Raw genomic sequence first — 20,513 nt, 5'->3', positions numbered from 1 at the left:
TAGTAGGAGGTGGTAGTTTCTCAATAACTTGAATTTTAGTAGTATCTACTTCCATGCCATTTTTAGAAATTTTATGCTCAAGTACAATTCCTCCTGCAACTATAAATTTAAATTTTTCCCAATTTAGTACTAGGTTATTTAGTTCACATAATTCCAAAACTTTTTATAAATTATTTAAACATAATTCAAATGAAGTTCCAAATACAGAGAAATCATCCATAAATACTTCCATTCCATGTTTAATCAAATTACTCAAAATTAACATCATACATCTTTGAAATGTCGCAAGTGCATTGCATAGTCCAAATGACATTCTACAAAATGCAAATGTTCCATAAGGGCTTCTAAATGTTGTTTTCTCTTGATCCTCAGGATCAATTGGAATATGATGATACCCGGTATATCCATCTAAAATGCAGTAATAATTGTTTTCAGCCAATCTATCCAATATTTGGTCTAGAAAGGGTAAAGGAAAGAGATCATTCTTGGTGGCCATGTTTAATTTTCTATAGTCTTTACAAATTCGGCAACCAGTAACTTGTCTTAATGGAATTAATTTATTTTTCTCATTTACTTCAATGGTCACTCCTCCTTTCTTTGGAGCATAGTGAATTGGACTTACCCAAGCATTGTCTCAAATAGGATATATAATTCCAGCATCTAACCATTTTAAGATTTCTTTTTTAACAACTTCTTTCATTATCGGGTTTAATCTCCTTTGAGGATCAGCTTTAGGATCATATTTTTCATCTAATAAAATTTTGTGCATACAAATTGAAGGACTAATTCCTTTAATATTTGCTAATGTCCATCCAAATGCCTTTTTATATCTTTTTAACATTTCTATTAATCTTTTTTACTGAATTTCAGTTAAATCAGAAGATACAATAACAGACAATGTAGATGAATCTCCTAAAAACACATATTTTAAATTGGCAGGTAATAATTTCAGTTCAAGTTCAGGTGATTTAATGCTTGAAGGAATAAAATTTTTATTATCATTTCTTAACAAAACTAAAGTTTCACATTTATCATGAATATAATCTAAATTCTCTTCTTTTACTTCATTCATATAGCATTCTTCTTGGCTTAATTTTTCTTCAATCACTTCCTTAAAGTGCTCATTACTCAGATAATTAGTAACTTCTATTCTAAAACATTCATTATATTTTTCTATTACAGGATATTTCATAGCTTTTGCAATATTAAATGTTACGTCTTGATCATTAACTCTCGTTATTAATTCTCCTTTTTGCACATCTATCATAGTTGTCCCTGTTGCAAGAAATGGTCTGCCCAAAATAATAAAAATCTCTTTATCTTCTTCCATGTCTATCACTATAAAGTCTACAGGAAAAATAAATTTATCCAATTTTATTAATCAATCAACTAACTGAAGAGTTACACTAGTAGGGGAAATCTCTCCTAAATCTAAATGTTTAAAAATTGATAGAGGCATAAGATTGATACTTGCTCCAAAATAAAATAAGGCTTTTCCAAAAAACTTTTCACCAATAGCACAAGGTATAGTAAAACTACCAAGATCTTTTAACTTTTCAGGAAGCTTTTTCTGAATAATAGCGTGTTGACCTATCTTTTGGGTTGAGGTTTAGTTTCTCTACTATAGTAGCCTAGGGTCTAGCCATAGGACTTTCTTGTTGACTATTCCTATAAAAATAGAAAAGGAACCCTCACCATTAAAAACTCTAAATTCTTCTTTTTTTAACTTGAAGTTCCACATATTGGTCCTAACCTCTAGAACTTAGTAGGTCTAGAAACCTCTAGAACTTAGTAGGTGGGGTCAGTATGGAGGATCTCAAGGAGAGTCCCCATAGGACTACTTGACCTTAGGGCTAACTCTGAGTGTTGTTCTGGAGCTATATCACTCACTTGCACTCACTATCACCTAGATCCACTCACAACTCTAAACCCAAAATTGTTGACTTTGATTCTTTGATCTTTTGGGAGACTCATGTTGATGGTCCCCCAGACCCACTAGCCCTAAGTTGGGGTTTAGCTAAGACTAGTAAATAGAGGACCCAAATGGGGATTTCATATTCTATAGCTCATACATGGGTGGTTGGCACCTCAATTCTACCAAAATATCCAACTTGGCCTTTTGCCCCTAAATCCATCTAAATTATGGCTAAGACTAGTAAATAGAGGACCCAAATGGGGATTTCATATTCTATAGCTCATACATGGGTGGTTGGCACCTCAATTCTACCAAAATATCCAACTTGGCCTTTTGCCCCTAAATCCATCTAAATTATGTAAATGCCCTTGAAACCCCAAATTTGGCCAAAATTCCCAATTTTACCAAAATACCCAAATTTGTTCAAAATCATCTCAAACCATTAGAAAATACCCAAATTTCTCAAAACCACCCAAAATTGCCAAAATTAGTAAAATACCCCCAAATTTGCCAAAATTACAAAAATACCCTTGAAACTCCAAACTTTTCCAAAACATCCAAAATCAGTTTAAATGTTTCCAAAACCAATTTGGACCCTTAAATTGAGCCCAATTTGGCCAATTTGACCATTTTGACCAAACCCCCAAATTGCCTTTAAAGGCCCAATTTCCCCAAATTCACCCCAAATGCCCATCAATTTGGCCCCAATCCTCCCCAATTTCAATTCCAAACTAAAACTAAACTTTCATATGATCAATCCAAACCAAATTGAAGCCTAATTGACCCATGCTTTGGCCTCAATTTTGATCCAAATCAAAACCCCCAATTTTGGCCCTATGACCTAATCTAACCTATTTGAACCCCATAGCCTACTCAATTTGCCCCAATTTGGATACTAAACTCTTCATAACAATCCTACACATCAAATTGGACCTTTCATTGGCCTTGTTCAGGCCTCAATTTTACTCAATTTCAACCCAAGTCCAAAATCCCCAAATTTTCTCCAAATTGGCTATGTCTCCAAATTCCACCAAATTGAATGCCATAACCCAAAAGTTGGCACCCAATTGATATTGAAAACTCTTTATAAAATTTCTATAGACCATTTTCAATGATCAATCTGCACCTAGCCTAACTTTAGCCTAACCTAAACCCAAGTCTAGCCCAACTCCCCCAAATTGACTAAATGCCCAAAATCCTCTAAATTGAACCTCCAAATCAATTCAAAATCACTCAAAATATTTTCAAAACCTCTTATGAAAATCATCTACACAATACTAATCAATAAATTGAGCTCAATGTCATGGCTAGCTGCTGGCTGTTGACCTAACTTGTGGTTGAGGTCTAGTCTTTCTCTTTAGTAGCCTAGGGTCCATCCATAGAATTTTCCTATTGACTATTCTTAGAGAACGAGAAAAAGGCACCCTCACCATTAGAAATTCTAAAATCTTCCTTACTCAACTTGAAGTTTCACATATTGGTCATAATCTTTAGTACTTAGTAGGTGGTGGCATTATGGGGGAGCTCAAGAAGAGTTCCTATAGGATTATTTGACCTTAGGGTTAACCTTGGGTGTTGTTTTACAGCTAAGGCACTCACTTCACTCACAGTCACTCACTACCCTAAACCCAGAATTTCCTGACTTTGGTCTCTTGAGCCTTTGGGAAACTTACGTAGATGGTCCCCTAAACATACTAGCCCTAGGCTAAGGTTTAGTTAAGACCAGTACATAGAAGACCCAAAGGGGGTTTCCATTGGTCCAACATAGAAGACCCAAAGGAGGTTTCCATTGGTCCATGACTTATTTTTGGTGGTTAATTCCCCAATTTTACCCAAAATACTCAGCCTGACCTTTTGCCCCTAAACTCCCCCAAATTACTTAAGTACCCTTGAAACCCTAAATTTGGCCAAAATTCCCAAATTTATCCAAAATACCCAAACTCGTTCAAAAATCAATCCAAACCTTTTGAAGACACCCAAATTACCCAAAATCACCAAAAAATGCAAATTTACCAAATTGCCCCTTCTTAGCCCAAAATTTCAAAAATTTCAAAAAATCCCAAAAATTCCCAATTTCATTTTTCTCAACTACCATATGACCCAATTTTGGTCAATTTGACCATCTTTTGTCAAAACCCCCAAATTGCTTTTAAGGGACCCAAATTTCACCAAATATACCTCAAATGTCCATCAATTTGATCCCAATCTCCCAAAATTTCAATCCCAAACTAACATTCACTCTCAATGTGACCAAAATAAACCAAATCCAAGCTCAATTTGACCATGCTTTAAGCCCAATTTTGATATAGATCAAAGCCCCAATTTTGTCCACTTGACCTAATCTTACCAAATTGAATCCATAGCCCCCTCAATTGGTCATGGTTTATTTTGAAAAATATTTATAACATTCCTACACATCAAAATTGACCATCAACTGGCCTTGATGAAGTCTCAATTTCATTTAGTTTCAACTTAAGTTCAAAATCCCCAAATTGCCCTAAATTGGCTGGCCCCAAATTTCACCAAATTGATTACCTTAATCAAAAAATTGGCGCCCAATTCATGTTGAAAACTCTTCATGGCATTCTTATTGACCATTCTAAACAATCAATTTGGACTTAGCCCAAGGCTAGCCAATCTAGACTCATGGTTAGCCCAACACGCCCAAAATGACCAAGTTTTCAAATTCCTTCAAAGTTTTCAAATTCCTCAAGTTTTCAAATTCCTTCAAATTGACCCTCCAATTTAACTCAAAATCCTTTCAATCCTTCACCAAAAATGTTCATTAAAATCATCTACACCAAGTGCATCAATAAATTGGGCTAAAGGACATGGCTAGCCTAACCCAAACCCAAGTTTTGGTCATTTGCACCGAATTGGACCCATGCACTAAATTTAGCCTAACCACCTTAAAGCCATCAGATTAATGACTCCACAGCCATTAGTTAGACTCTAAGACATCCAACAAAATCTTAAGGGCTTAGTAGGGACCTAAGCTAAAACAAAATTGGTTAAATAAGGATCAGAAATAGTGGACGTAGCTAAAATTAAACACCTTTGGAACACTACAAGCCCAAAATAAAAAGCTGGCTGAGTGCCTTGATAACATTAACTTGCCTCTTTTAAGGGTCTTCACCCACATAATTTACAAATTAAATCACAAATGATAATTACCCTACTCTTAGGTATGATTGAAACATCCTTGTTCACTGAGCATGAAAGGTATTTATAGGATGGGTTATTAAGCAACATAATAAGTTTAAATGAGCTCGAGACTTTTCACCAAGCGGTGAGAGGAAAGGATGAACCTGCTTCTTACTATAGACCTATTGGATACCTCAAAGGTCCACCAAACTTAGTATGCTTTGCTTAACAAAATCATCCTTAATCAAACTAATAGAAACCCACCAAGATATAACATAGGGTTAGGTAGGTCACAAAAGCTTTACTTTCCTACTTCATATAAAATGCCCTGACATGCATTTTGAGTTTCAGGTGGTGGAACGAGAAGACTCGCCAGGTACGCTTTTACAGTTTACAACACCATCTTTCTTATACCTTTATACTTTTCTTTTTATGTTAATACAAATCTGCATGCTAAACAACAATGTCTGCTTGAAAACTAAAACAATCAGGTTAGCTACAAAACCAAAATAAAAACTAAAACTAAAATCAACCAAGATAAAATTCACCGTCACAACATTCAAAATATAAAACAACTAAAAATTTAATCACAAATATCACACAAAACAACAGCTATAACTAAATTAAGACATCTCTATAGGATGATCGGGAATCCCTCGGAGGAGGTAACCTACGGTTGCTAACGAGGCTTCCCACAGTCTAAATGAAATTATGAAACTCATTAAGCTGAGTTTAGTAAATTCATTTGGACTAAGTGAATCCAATTGAAAATAGTGGTGCCGAAACAAGGGAACCGTGGGTTCTTAACCAATGTCTCTCTAATCAGCTTTAACATCCCCCATAAAATTTAAAAAAACTACAACCATAGGGCCACCTGATTTGACATCATAACTGGAAAACTCAGAAAACTCAAACTCGTCACGGAAAGGAGCTTGGAGCTAGCATGGTGGGCAACACAACCATCTTCAACAGCAAAACTTGTCTTTCCCATCTAAACCAATTTCCTTCATTAGAATTAAATAACAAGTCATAGGATTTCGAGGTTGTCCGCCTAGTCCAACATAAATCCTCAACTCATCTTTAGGCCTTTGTACAACCATGTAATACAATATATGCCCTAACTCGTCTTAAGATTCTGAGGTCGTCGTTCGTCACGATCTAAATCCTCACATCTTCCAGGCTACTTGTGTGATTGTTTCACATTAATGTAAGCCCTAATAAATAAAATCGGAAGGATGAAACACTCAAATAAATTTAAACTAAATATTTCTTCTCAAAATTGAAACCAAACCATAGGATAGACCGAGAAGTCACTGAGGTTTTACTTTGAATCTATGACATCCCCTAGATCTTCCTCCTTTGGATTCAAAAAAAAAAATGTTTCAAATTTGAGTCAATCCCATTTCACACTTCTTTGTCTTATATCATTGAAAAGTCCTATCCCTTTGAACTCCTTGAAGATAATATTTCTTGATTTTTATCGAGAATTTTCTTAGAAGACTTCGGTCATTTAAGATGTAATTAACTGTAGGGGCTTGCCCTTATATGAAGCTTTTCTCGAACCTAGCTTAGTTTAAACCCGATTTAATTCTTCATATTAAATAGGGGAAATTGTCGGCAAATAAAACGGTTTTGCAGACCAAATGGACGTCATACATTTCTTAGTTTATTTGATCGAGCCTCATCCTCAAGTCTTGTGTTTATCCTTCGGGATAGATACAGGGTTTGAGCTATAATGCTCTTTCATTTAAACTATGAAAAGTATGGGGTTAGTTTGATTTCATATTTTTCTAAACTTAAATCTATATGTAAATTAAAACGTCTTTCCGAAGCAGGCAACGAGATTTCTTTTTCGGTGACCGACAGCTTCTTACGGGCAGCTCCCTAAACCAAAAATAGTGCCGACAGCTTCTAGCGACTCCGCTGGAGATAAGTTTTTTTTTTTCCATTTAAACAAAGAAAAGTTATCTTCATACATCAGTAAAGTGTTCATGTCCCTTATTAACCAAAATTGCCCTTCTTCCATTATGCTTTACCCATTTCTTCCTTAGGAAAGTATGGTCAACTCTTTAGACTTCAGGACTACCCATTCAATCACCTTTGAACAGAGGGGTTAAGGAGGCCATTAAGGACTCTTTAAATCTTCGTGTGGGTTCAGACCCCAATAGGTGTGTTGGTGGACTAAATTTCACCTAGGCATCATGTGTTACTAAATAGGTCCTGCACTGGGTCCTAAACACTTCACATCTCCTTTTCAAGTTTTATTTGCTATTGTGCAAATTAAATCAAAGTTATGTTGTGCTGCGCCAGCTTCAAATTTTATTTTTTACAAACTAAAAGTTTTTTTACTTTCAAATCACCTTTTTATTAAAATTTTTAAAATCTCCACAAACTAAAACTTACCCGGTCTAAAGATCAACCTCTACTAATTTTCAGTGCTTGCAATAAGTTTACTGTGTTTTGACCATATAACTAACCCTAGAGCTTTCTTCTTTTAAAGCTGCTGCAATGGCCTGCCCAACGCTGACTTTTTCTTGCAACTTGCCAACAAGACGCGAGTCCCGCAACATTGTTCCCGCAACGTTGTTCCCACCATTAAGTTTGGTCATCCTCGGAAAAGCTCCGTTCATCGTGATGAAATTCACTGCTCCAGAAATTTAGGAGCTATCTGCTGAGTTCAAACTGAACTATCTTCAGGACTTACCTTCTTGCAAGAAGACTAAGACTGCTACTGCCACCATAGCGCCTGCCAAACCTACTATTACCGCTACTAAGGGAAAAGAAATAATGATTGTTGAAGATCTAACTGATGTATTTGCTACCCCACCTTCAATGTTTGAAGTTGGATCAAGTTCAATTTGAAGTTGGATCAAGTTCAAAGACTGCACCGCTAACCCAAACTCAGAAAAGAAATCACAACAGGAGGGCTCAGAGGGCTACAAAAGCCCAGGCTCCTGAGAGAACACCCCTCGAGGAAGAGCCTCACCAAGAGAATTTGAACTCCTAGAAATATATCCACTACTATGAGGAAGCCAATTTCATCCTCTAGTGGACACCAACGGACACGAGAGTGCCCAGAAGATTGTTGTTGCATTATCATCACTTTATGGATAAGATAGAGAGGAAAAGAAGTCTACCCCTATCACTCAAGTCATCTCAGTTTTTCAGAGACTAGCTGTCAAAGAGGGTTGTTCAGTCCGTGAGTTACTCAAACGAGAGGGACATGAAATATCCCCTCAAATGAAGTAAGAGATTTTAAGGGACATCAAGTCCGCCAAACAAAAGTTAAATGAAAATCTGCCTCCTCGCATTCCCGTCTGGTTCTGCATGGGAAACAGAGTTGACACTGCCGCTGTTACTACATATTCCACCGCTACCAGCACCACAGGCCGTCTACCAGTAAAGTCAAGACTGGGTCCGAGAATCCTACCAAGCACACATCACAAAGATATTCCTAAAAAAGAAAAGGCAATGAGGTTACTTGATATTGTATCTGGTCTGCACCATGGGGAGCATATTTCTCCTCGACATACTGATGTTTCTACGAGGACACTCCATCCTAAGACATCATCGTTAAAGAGAAAAATATGGATACCCAAGGTTGCTGCACCAATACAATCCAGTGAACCCGCAGGGCAAAATCATAGAATGAAGCTAGGGTCTGAAATATCTAACATTGTCGCAATGATTGCCAGCGAGATGGAAGAACACGTACAGAATGTCTAGCAGGGTCCTTCAGATCTTAAGATGGTTCAAGAATCGATAATCGAAGAAAAAGTTAAAAAGTTCATAGTCCAGATTTTTGAGTTAGCTCGGGAACATGGATTTTCATTCGATGATGATGATGAAAATTCTGACTATAATGATTACCTCGAAGAAGATTTCATGGATGTCCATGTTATCATGACCAGGGTAACTGTATCTGTGCGCAATGCTCAACCTTCTACTGAAAAGAACGCCGTAGATGAGCTGCACAGGGCTATTCTTTTAAGGGATGAGCAAGTAAGCCTATTGGAGAAAATGATAGAAGAGATGGCCCCTGCCATGACCGTTGTGGCCACTATTCAAGGGCAATCACAAGCGTCGCAACTAGCATCTCCAGAGATCAACCAACCAGAAATCATACATATTACAGATGAAAAGAGAGGTTTTCTCAGCAAACACTCAGCAAACAAAGATGAGCAACCGAAGAAGGATTCTCCATCAAGCACCATGCCGGAAAAAGAATTCAAACAGATGGTTGAGCAAGTTCGAGATGCTTTAACCCAACCTAAGGGCGGTGCATTGATTCTAAAAGGTAGACCTTACCCGGAAGAGTTTGATGTAGTACCTTTCCCTAAGGGTTTCATATTCCCAAACTTCAAGATATTTGATCGGACCAAAAATCCCAGACATCACCTAGCACACTTCCGAGCCAGTTGTGGCAATACAAGAAATAATGAAGCTTTACTCTGTCAACAGTTCGACAGTAGCCTATCAGAAGTTTCTTTCGATTGGTATGTCGATTTTCCCAACGGATCGGTTAAAACATTCACCAAGTTGAAACAATTATTTATAAAAATATTCGCTGGAGCACAACATCATGTTTCCATAGGAGAACTCATGATGGAGAAATAAAAGCCCAACGAGACTTTAGTGGATTACATTTTGAGGTGAAGAAACCTTAGCATGAAGTGTGAACCTCAGCTACAGGAACATCATGCGATTGAGATCCTACTCAAAAGCATTCATGGACTAGTAGCTTTCATGCTCAAGGTACTCACCATCAAATCCTTTGAGAAGCTACTCAGTAAGGCTAGCAGTCTTCAAAAATAAATCAAACATATAATCCAAAAAATCCAAAACAACCAGAGTGTTTGAAAAGAAATCCAGAACAGTCGCAACTGTTGATAAAGGAAAACAACCGATAAAGATATATGCAGAAACTCCTCGTCAATTTTCATCATAACAGGCTCCGAAACAAAATAGCCAGTCTAACTAGCAACCGCCTCAGGGAGGATCATCTCAGAATAAAAGAATATCTATGGCAGAACAACAAAAAATGATGTAGTTAAATGGTGTATTCTTTCAAAGATGAAGCTGTATCTTAAATATTCAGAAGACTGATGAAGAAGCCCATGTTCAAACTACCAGACCCAAAGAAACCCGAAGAGGTCGATAAGAAGGATCAACCGAATTATTGCCCATATCATAGATTACTAGGACATACAATAGAAGAATGTTTCATCTTTAAGGATCCGCTCGAGAAAATGTCAAAGAAGGAAATATAACGATTCCGAAAGAATATTTAAAAGAACCTAAAAAAAGTTCTATAAATATGATTTCGGCCAAGCCAATCTCTCTGATTGATCTGTACACTAAAGAAGATGGATGGAGTACAACTTGGAACAAGCTTAAGAGGGTCCTAAACCAAATACATAATTCATCAAAACAATCTTCCGCACATGCCATAAGAGATGGATGGGATACAATTTGGAGCAAATCGTCTAAGAAGATGTTAAATCAAATCCATAATGCTTCAAAGCAAACTACCGCTCAGAGTCTTGAGCCCGCTAGGCCCAAGATGAAGATTTCACCGCAAGAGCCGTAGTCATCAAAGTCAAAGAAAAATAAGAATTCCATCACGAGAATTGATAGCACGGGGGTTAGATATGGGCTGCCTCTAATAGATTGGTTGTCTCGGATTCGGGAATGAAAATCCTCGAACCCCTGACTTTGTATGATTATCGTTTTACCCCTTCAGGGGCTGATGAATGTAATGATTATGATTTTGGCTACGTTTTAACTATTTCTAGTGATGACGTAATCGATCATGACCAATCTGAACTCAATCTCGATTCCCAAAAAGGTCCTAAAATCATACTTGAGTCCGATGAACTTGTCAACAAAATCAAAGAAGACATCAACGATAACAGCTACGACAGCACCAAGAGTAAGGGGCCAATCCTTGAGCACCACGGCGCACCACTCACCTTCAACTTAGATTTTTCTGACAAAGAAGAAATACTGGAAGATTCAACAATGATACCTCAAGAAAAAGAAATTATGGAAATAAACTTAAGAAGTGGGAAAGTATTGCCTGAAAGGATAGCTCAAACAGATAAAGGAAAACAAATAGTAACTCAAGAGGAATTACCTCCCCCTTCGTCAATGGAAGAACCACACAGTCAAGAAAGAAGTGGATGGTCATACAAATTGGATTACAATGTGCTAGCTCATCTTAAGAAGTTGTTGGCCCAACTAAGCATTTATGATGCTCTGATCCTGTCAATGGAGTTGAGAGAAGCTCTGGTTACAACTTTTCTTGACCTAGAGATTTATCTAGCTTAGTTGGACAGAACATCCTCATATGAAGTTTGCTTGTTGAAAGAACAGTCAGGGGTAACCTTCACAGATGAATATTTGCTGCTTGATACCACCGACCACAATCGACCACTCTACATCTCCGTCAACATCGACAGATTCACATTATTCAAAGTTCTGGTAGATTCAGGAGCATCTCTCAACTTGATTAACCTACGTACATTGGCCTATTTGGACATCAAATCCCAAGAGCTTACAACAAATAAAGTGATGCTAAGAGGATTTAGCCAAAAAGGAGAAAGAGCCCTTGGATCGATCACATTACTTATGAAAATCAGAGAACTAGCAACAACTGCTAAATTTCATATTATCGACGTCGACACCTCTTTTAACGCTCTACTTGGTAGATCGTGGATTCATGAACATAACATGGTTCCGTCATCTCTACATCAGTGCATCAAATACTACAAAGAAGGGCAAAAATACTGCATCAAAGGAGATCTACAACCGAAGGAGATCTACAACGGAGATCTACAACCGTTTTCAATTCATGAAGTTAGTATTCATGAAGATGCTGCCTACTACGCGCCACCAAAGAAAATTGTCTTCTCATGCGAGATTCCAACAAACAAAAATGAAGATTCAAAAAAATCACAAAAAGGGGGTCATTCAACTCTGCTTAAACGATCTTCCGCCACCCTTCTACATCAAATTGGTGGAGCTTCTTTTGGTTCACACACCCGAGATCGACGCCGGGGATGTGGACGAGGAAGAATCAATCTAATTGTTGAATGGACTAGGCCAACCATCAACATTGAAGATGAAGACAGTTCTAAAGATGAAATAATAATGATAAAATAAACAATCTACAATAAAACATGAAAAATACCTTCCTTTAAAGTGCAATATCACTAAAAATGAGTATAAAATATAAGTAAAAATGAGTAATAAAATATAAGTCTAAATATGCATGTATTTTTAGTTCATCATAATTCTCTCTTAGTCAAATATTTCTTAGGTTTTATTTTCTGGTCTTGCTACCCTTAAATTAGTAACTTTTCTTTAAACTTCTTTTAGGCTTAATAATTTATTTAAGTTCAGTTTTATCTCAATTTAGTTTTTTTAATTTTGGCTATGTGCTTTCATTTTTGTTCATACCCCTTAATTATACACCTATGGTTCGACTATACAGTTGTATCCAAAGTACTTCTTTCTTTATAGATTGCTATATTTACTTGAGCTTACTCCTATACTCTAGATTTTTGAACTTCTTTCTGATTATCAAAAATATTTCCTTTATTTAGTTACTTGATCCTCATTCAAATTCTTGGACACTTAATCTAAATGATAAATTATAATAATCTTTTAACTATAATATATCTATATTTTCATGTAGTTGAGTAAGTACTTGTTGACCTCATTTTTGTTTAACCCTCTTTTCCTTGACTAAAGTTTGGATAGACTTCACTTGAGCCGAATCTTATTAAACCCTAAAATTATGGACTTCTCTTTAAAGATTATTATATGGCCCAGAAACTAATTCTCAGGATTGCACGACTCTTATGATAACTGACAAAGACCGTGCAAACTAATTTGATGATAAGTTGAAATATTTTTTACATAAAGTTATGCACTTAGGCTTTTCATGCACGAAAATGGTCTTACGTAAAATTTTTTCAACGAGTCATTATTTTTGAAGACGGACTTTACTATTGTTTTTATATCATTGAAAGCTTTCAAATGTGTCTCTTACTGCATAATTTTGATCCAATTTGGACACCTTTTGAGCAAATGATAATCAAGAGAGAGGAAATGATAATTATGAACGATAAAATGATGATTTGAGCAAAACTCTTTCAAAAGCCTATAAATTGACTACAAATTTCAACAAAGTTTTTTTTCAAACTTCAATAATGTCCAATAAAAAAATTTGGTCGAAATTTAGATCCTTTGGACCAATAAAGTCCAATAAAAAAATTTGGTCAAAATTGACCATTTTCTCGCTCCTAGGCTGGGGCCCAATTTGACCAATTATATCTTCTTAGTGAGTTAAATTAGAAAAAATCAATTGGAAAATTAAACTCACTATAGTTTTCTCTATCATCTAGACCAAAGTCATTTTTTTGTCAAAGTGAACTCCCCAACTAGAACGACCACCTTGTCAACCAACCTTGAACTTCGAATGGCTAAAACTTTGGCTACACAACTCTATTATTGAAACCATTTGAGCTATTGGATTATTGATTTCATTCTTTTTAAAACTGTATATAATGTCATTTTTTTATGGACCTTGGTAATTTACAGAAAAACCCTCATTTTTGTATTTATTTACAAAAATGCCCTTGGCCTATTTAATTAATTCTTTATTTTATCTCTAAATGACACGTCAACTATCCTAGTAACCATATCCTATTGGTCCAAGTGTCATTAGCCAAAATCCCTCCATTTACTTCAAATCTCCACCATTGATTTTAAACATTCAACTTTCGCTTTCATCTTAAGCAACCATTTTCCTCCACTACCTCAAAAACTACCCCACTACCCATTTATTCCAGCCGCAACTCACTCTTCCCTTCAAGAATCACACCACACAAGAGCTTAAGCTTGATCCCATTCGAATTCCCTTTCTCCTTTCTTAATTTATCTCCCTTTTCTCTCCCTTAAAATCCTAAAATCGAGAACTGTTTTTATAGTTTTCTAGCAAACCGAAAGAGGAAGCAAAGAACAAGGAATCAAAGGCAAAGCAAGGATGAAAATCAAACAAATCAAGAAATTTATAAGGTATAAAGACATTATTTCACTCCAAATTCTCACTGTTCATCATGTCAATTCAAAGAATTAACCCCTTCATGCGTCCGTGCAATATTCCCCAAATTAATATATATTCTTCATCCGATTTCATAGGTTTTTTATCTAAATATGTTCTTTTGGATATTTTTCACTTTTTCATTTGAAAATCAACGTGTTTTCACCATATGTATTCCAAAAACTAAAATAAGTTTTGTGTAGAATCACAGGGCTTTTAATTTAATCATTTTCTTACATGTTTCTGTGACGTAAATATAAAATACACCATGTTATATGTTTAAGAGTAAAGATTTTCATTTTAATCCAAACGTTTAATAGTTTATATTGCATACGTAATAGTTTTCATGGTAAAAATTTTAAATTCAAGTTAGTTCTTCAAAATTTTTTGCTTTTTCTTGCCAATCAAATTGTTTTTTGCATTTCTTTATTTTATCGAAATCATTATAATTCCATGGAATTTATGCCAAAACAAAACTAAGCATGTACTATATCTTGTAAGTTTAATGTTCCATATCAAGTAACTCATGCTTTCAAGCATTTTTTAAGTCCAAACCGTGAATCACATGCAAGATATATAGTGTAATTTTTAATCGATTTTATGTTCATGCATTTCATATCAAATATTGCGTGTAACATGAAAGATTCATAGGGCTTTGGTTTTCTATGTAATCTATGATGTGCTTGATGTTTAAATTAATCAAATAACCCGAACCTTCTCTAAATCTTGGTAAAAACTGAATGCCATTATTATTTTCCTCCAAAATCTAAACCTTTGATGAATCAATTCTTTGCTACGTTTTACCAGGCCATAATTTCTTCAATTGCCTTTAAATTAGTCTAGCTAAAACTTAATCATCTTTTAATCATCATGGCCGAAAACTTTAAAGTCTAATTTTATTACTAATCTTCAAAATACCCCAACCATATTATAGTTAGTATTTAGTCCCCGTTAATTTACTTAACCAAACCTTTAAATTAATTAATTCTTTTCAAATTAATCTAATAATCACCTAATTAACTTAATTAATTTATTAATCATTGAATTAACATAATAAGCAATTAATTAACACATTATTTGACTTGACCAGAATCCGGTGAAATAATCAAAATTTTTACTTAATAAATAATAAATTTAAACTTTAATAAATCAATTAAAAAAAGAGAATTAATTAAGTAATTATTTAATTTATTAACTACTGCTTCAATCAATTAATGAATAGCTTAAATTAACTAATTAATACCTTAATTTAATTAAAAATAATTTCAATAAAACAATTAAAACTTTAATTATTTAATTAATGGCTTAATTTAAAAATCAGCATCTTAATTAATTATTAATTGTTTAATTAAATAATTTAATCAACCAATTAAAATTTTGAATCAATTAATTTAAAAGAATTAATTAAGTCATAAATATCTTAAATCAATCTATTAATTTAATTTGAAAAGAGAAGGAACGAGTTAATTGTATGTTACTATATATTTTATATTGGGTGAGATCTCTCTAATTAAGCTTTCTGTTTGGGTCAAAGTTCTTCATCTTCTCCGATTTCTTCTACTATTCTTATAAGTTACTTGGTGTGCTTTTTTTTTTACTCTAAAAGGTTTTGCTTGCATTCTAATGATTTGGGATTAAGAATTTTCTCATGTTAGTGTTTTGTTTTCGTGAGATTTATACTGGTTTTCAGTTTTAAGTGCTTTATCGTGTCCTTGATTAGCTATCAAACCTTTTCCTAACTCTCTAATTCTTTAGAAACATCAGTTTCTTGCTTTCTTTTCTTTTTGGTGTGGTTTTGGTAGGGGCATAAGTTGATTCTGGTATCTTTTAAATCTTTCTTGGCTGTTAGTGTTAGTTTTGTGGTTTGCCTTCTCATTCGTTTTCTATGGAGGAGAACCCTAGTAAACTTACCTTTATTGACAAAGTTAAGGGATGAAATTTTCATGCTCCTAAGGACAATACCAATTGCTTATTTCCTTGTGATTTCAAAAAATTGCTTGATGAGGGACTTTCAAGTAGTTTAGTTAAAAAAGCTACTAGAAAAAAATGGTGAACCTGCTTTATTTTATTCTGAAGAGGAGAACTCGATTCTCGTTGCCCCCATGAAGTACGTTTTAATTGGGAGGTTTACCTTTGCCCATCCGAGGATGGAGATCATAAAGAAATGCTTTCCTGAAAGTTTAAAGCAAATTGGAATTTGGGCTTGATAGAGGGAGGAATCTTATGATTCACTTTGAAAATGAGGAAGAATATACTTCTTCATTTGTAAGAAGACCGTCGAAAATAGAAAAGATAAATATGAAAATTCTCATATGGACTATTGATTTCAATCCGAAAGAAAAGTCGCCCATCTTTTCTGTTTGGCTTAAGTTTCCTGGTTTAAAATTACATTATTATAATGAACATTTTCTTTTTTTTTTCTTTAGAGGCAATTTATGGAACACCAATGAAACTTGATGTAGCCAGTTTAAATTATTCTCATCCTTATGTTGCCCATGTTCTTGTTGAGATGGGTGTGACTTTGGCCAACAAAAAACTTAAGATGAATTTGCAAAAAAATAATATGCCTAATCCAGTCAATATTCCAATTTTGCAAAATTCGGTTGAGAATAATGACCAATTTAGTATTTTTACAGATTGTGTGCAATAAAATGGTAATAATACAATTGAAATTGTTGATTCTATTATTCCATTGTGCTCTATTAATGGAGAGAATGATACTAATAACATCTTGAACCTTCAAAATATTTTTAATTGTAAGCATTTTATTCCCAAAAAAAAGGAGGCTATAAATAATACTTTCGTTGATAGAGTTGCAAATGATCAATGTAATATTGATAGTGTTCAATATGAGTTAAACAATTCAAATCAACGTGACTTGATAATGTAAGAACAAAAATTACCTGACATAATTGATATGACTATTGACAATTCTAATCTTGTTACCAGTGAATTTAAAGATTGTCTAGTTAAAAGATTAGAATTGGAAAAGGATTAGATTATACAAAAGGGTGCTAAAAAAAGAAAAAAAAAGGAAATTGGGAATTAAGTTATGTCAACCAAGAGACTGTTATTCAGCTTCAAATTAGTGAAACTTTGGTAATGGAGAGTTTATCTTCTTCATCCAAGATTATTATAGGTTTGAAAGATTTTATTGATGAAGTTTAATCTTATGCTTTAGAATATCATAGGCATAGAGAAGCAAATTTCCATTAATAAACTTAGGAATTTTATTCATTCTTATAGCCTTACTTTAGTTGGTATTCTCGAGCCTCTTGTTGAGCGTAGAACAATGATAAATATAGTAGTTAAATTGGTAATTTCAATTTTTTCTACAATTGCAGTAATAAAATTTAGCTCATGTGGAAGGATTTTGTTTTGATTAACATTCTTATAAATCATGAGCGGTTTATACGTTATCATGTCAACATTAATTGTAATTTATTTTTGTTTACCATTATTTATGTTGGGTGCTTAAAACTTAAAAGGCTGGATTTATGGAATAACTTACTCTCTTTTAAAGCTGTCTCAGAACTGTGGTTAATTGGAGGAGATTTCAATCTGATTACCACCCCCCTGTAAACAAAAAGGGGTAATCATCTTAATCTAAGTCTTATTCATGATTTTAATAATATGTTATTGGATGCTAATTTGTATAGTTTTGGTTATATGGTCAACCCCTTTACTTGGCATAGAGGTTCTACTTTTGAAAGATTGGAGCTGTTCATGGTAGCTAGATCGATACCTTTTATTTATATGAAGTTAATCACTTTGCCTCTCTTGCTTCTGATCTCTCTTGGATTCTTTTAAAAGTTAATGAATTTACTACTTATTTTAATTATAGGTTTAGATTCTTGAACATTAGAATCTTGCATTAATCTTCCTCGTAATTTGTTAAAGATAATTAGACAGGCAATGTCCATGGTGATGTGGATGTTAGACTTTGGTTTTTGTAAAAATAACCTTACTTTTAAACTTAAGCATTGGAATTGGCATGTTTTTGGTGATGTTCATAATAAACTTGATGATGTTGAAGATTATGTCAAGAAACTAGAATTAGATATTTGTAGCCATGACATTCCTTGGGATGTTTTATTTTTTGGTCAGTAGAATCTGAATAATGCTATTAAAATGGAGGAGACCCTTTTAATATATAAAGCTTCTAAATTAAGTTTTATGGAGGGAGATCAGAATTTGCCTTCTATCATGCCTGTATTAAGAATAGAATAAATCAAAATTTGATTAATTCTATGACTACTTGTGGTGATCATTCTCTAACCTCTTGCAGGGACATTGAAAAGGATGGTATTAATTTTTTTTCTTCTCTTTTTAATGGAGATGGTACGATGCATACTAAAATTAATTTTGATAACCATGCTACTAATGAAGAGATTGATTGTAGTAAGCTCATTAGTATTCCTACTATGGAGGAAATCAAAAGTACCTTGGATAACATGGAGGACGAAAAAGGAGTTGGGCCTGACTGTTTTACAGTTGAGTTCGTTAAAAAGTGTTGGGATATGATTCATTACGATACGATAAAGACTATTCATGTCTTCTTTGAGGTATTAACTTATCTAAATACTTTAAAGCTACAAATAATGTTTTAATCCCAAAGGAGAGGAATCTTACTTCTTGGGATAAGTTTAGCCCCATCAGTCTTCATACTGATGTATCTAGGATTATCTTAAAAATTATTGTTCCTATGATTCAACCTATTCTCCCTAACAACAGTAGTATGAATCAGACAACTTTTATCAAAGGGAGGCATATTTGTGATAATGCTTTAATTTTCCAAGAGCTACTTTTAGATATTGATAATAATGGAAATTATGGTAATGTCATGTTTAAAATGGATGTTAAAAAAGCTTTTGATACTATTAATTGGCATTTTATCATTGTTGTACTTCATGTTTTATGTTCAAAATAATTTTTGTCATATTTTTAAAAAAAAAATTGGATAATAATTATTTCTGTATTTTAATAAATGGTAACTCTTGTGGCTTCATCAAAGTCAGCAGGGGTAATAAACAAGGTTATCCTTTATCACATTATCTTTTTATTATTTCCTTTGATTATTTGTCTAAATATCTCAACAAGCTTTTTCATAAATATCCTACATGTACTATTATCATAAAGGCAAAATTGTGAATCTCTCACTTATGTTTTGTTGATGATTTGATTATAATTACTAATGAGAATAAAAAGTCCATTAAGTGAGTTTGGAATGAGATCACCTTATTCCAAGATATTTCTGGTATGACCTTTAACACTTCTAAATGCAATATTTATTGTTCTATGTTTGTTTCTCCTAAGAAAAAGAACTAATTGGTTGATTTTACTGGTTTTCTTAAGGATAATCTTCCTATAACTTATTTGGGATTAACTTTAGATAAGATCAGTAAGAGGCAAGCACATTTTTCTAATTTGTATGATAAAATTAAGAGCACAATTCTTACTCAAGGGAAGAATTACTTTTTTTAAAAGTATTCTTACCTCTTTTCTTTTTTATGTTATGCAAAAAATGAATTTGCCGTTAACATTACACAGATTGGAAAATCTATTTAATAATTTTCTTTCAGAGTCTAATTAAAAACATGACATCCACTGGAAAAATGGAATAAAGTTTGTAATCTTATTGATAAAGGGGGTCTCGGTTTTAGGAATCTCTTGGATTATTAACCATATGAAACTTTAGTTTAGGTTCAGACAAAGTAATTCTATTTGGTTCCTGACCCAATGAAAATATGTTGAGATTTTCATACTTGTTTTATACTGTTTTTAATGATATTGCACTTTAAAGAAATATATTTTTGATGTTTTGTTGCAGGAGATGTAAGGAAATGTATTTTTGATGTTTTGTTGCAGGAATGATGAATTAGGGTCATTGGAGCAAAAAGATGCAAAAAGGAGCGAATTTGGAGTGAAAAGGACCAAAATGTGGAGATTTGAACCAGGCCACCGACGGCGTCCTCGACCACGCTAACGACGAGTTTTTCCCGAGGCTACAAGACAAAATTCTTCAGATGTCCGCTCGCGGTTATGCTTACTCAAGCTTTGGATAAGGTCAAATTTTGAAGGGATGCTTAGGCAGCCCTTGGGAAAGCTCATCCACAACTTTAATAGACTATTTTGGCCGAAAATTAAAGGAGGGGGGGGGGAGAATCTAGAGAGTGAAGAAAGTGCTAGAGAGAGTTTCTAAAGATTAGAAAGGTTCCAATATTGTGAGGAATTCTTTGAGAGATTGTAAGAGTGGAGGGAAAGTGAGAGATTTCTTCCTCCTTGCTGCTTCGAAGAGGAATTCTGTGTGCTGTAAAGAAAGGAAGAGATTCAGAGGAACTTCGA

At 34.1% G+C, this 20,513-nt stretch overlaps 1 protein-coding gene across 1 annotated transcript; it reads left to right on the top strand.

Annotated features, from left to right (window-relative positions):
- Positions 1-13,883: 13,883 nt before the first annotated feature.
- Positions 13,884-20,075, top strand: LOC110038781. The gene is made up of 3 exons (XM_020743685.1): positions 13,884-14,143; positions 18,457-18,733; positions 20,037-20,075. The coding sequence occupies exons 1-3, from the start codon at positions 14,112-14,114 to the stop codon at positions 20,040-20,042; spliced, it is 315 nt and encodes a 104-aa protein (XP_020599344.1). The 5' UTR covers positions 13,884-14,111; the 3' UTR covers positions 20,043-20,075.
- Positions 20,076-20,513: the final 438 nt, after the last annotated feature.

This window comes from Phalaenopsis equestris, unplaced genomic scaffold (assembly GCF_001263595.1).
Source record: "Phalaenopsis equestris unplaced genomic scaffold, ASM126359v1 Scaffold233828, whole genome shotgun sequence".
Taxonomy (NCBI): Eukaryota; Viridiplantae; Streptophyta; class Magnoliopsida; order Asparagales; family Orchidaceae; genus Phalaenopsis; species Phalaenopsis equestris.
This window is presented reverse-complemented; position numbering and strand designations above follow the sequence as displayed.

Bases quoted from the DNA above. Each gene is read 5' to 3' on its own strand.
- LOC110038781 (XM_020743685.1), top strand. From the start codon at position 14,112: ATGAAAATCAAACAAATCAAGAAATTTATAAG. The intron at 14,144-18,456 runs GTATAAAGACAT...AACCTCTTGCAG, and splicing joins CAAATCAAGAAATTTATAAG to GGACATTGAAAAGGATGGTA.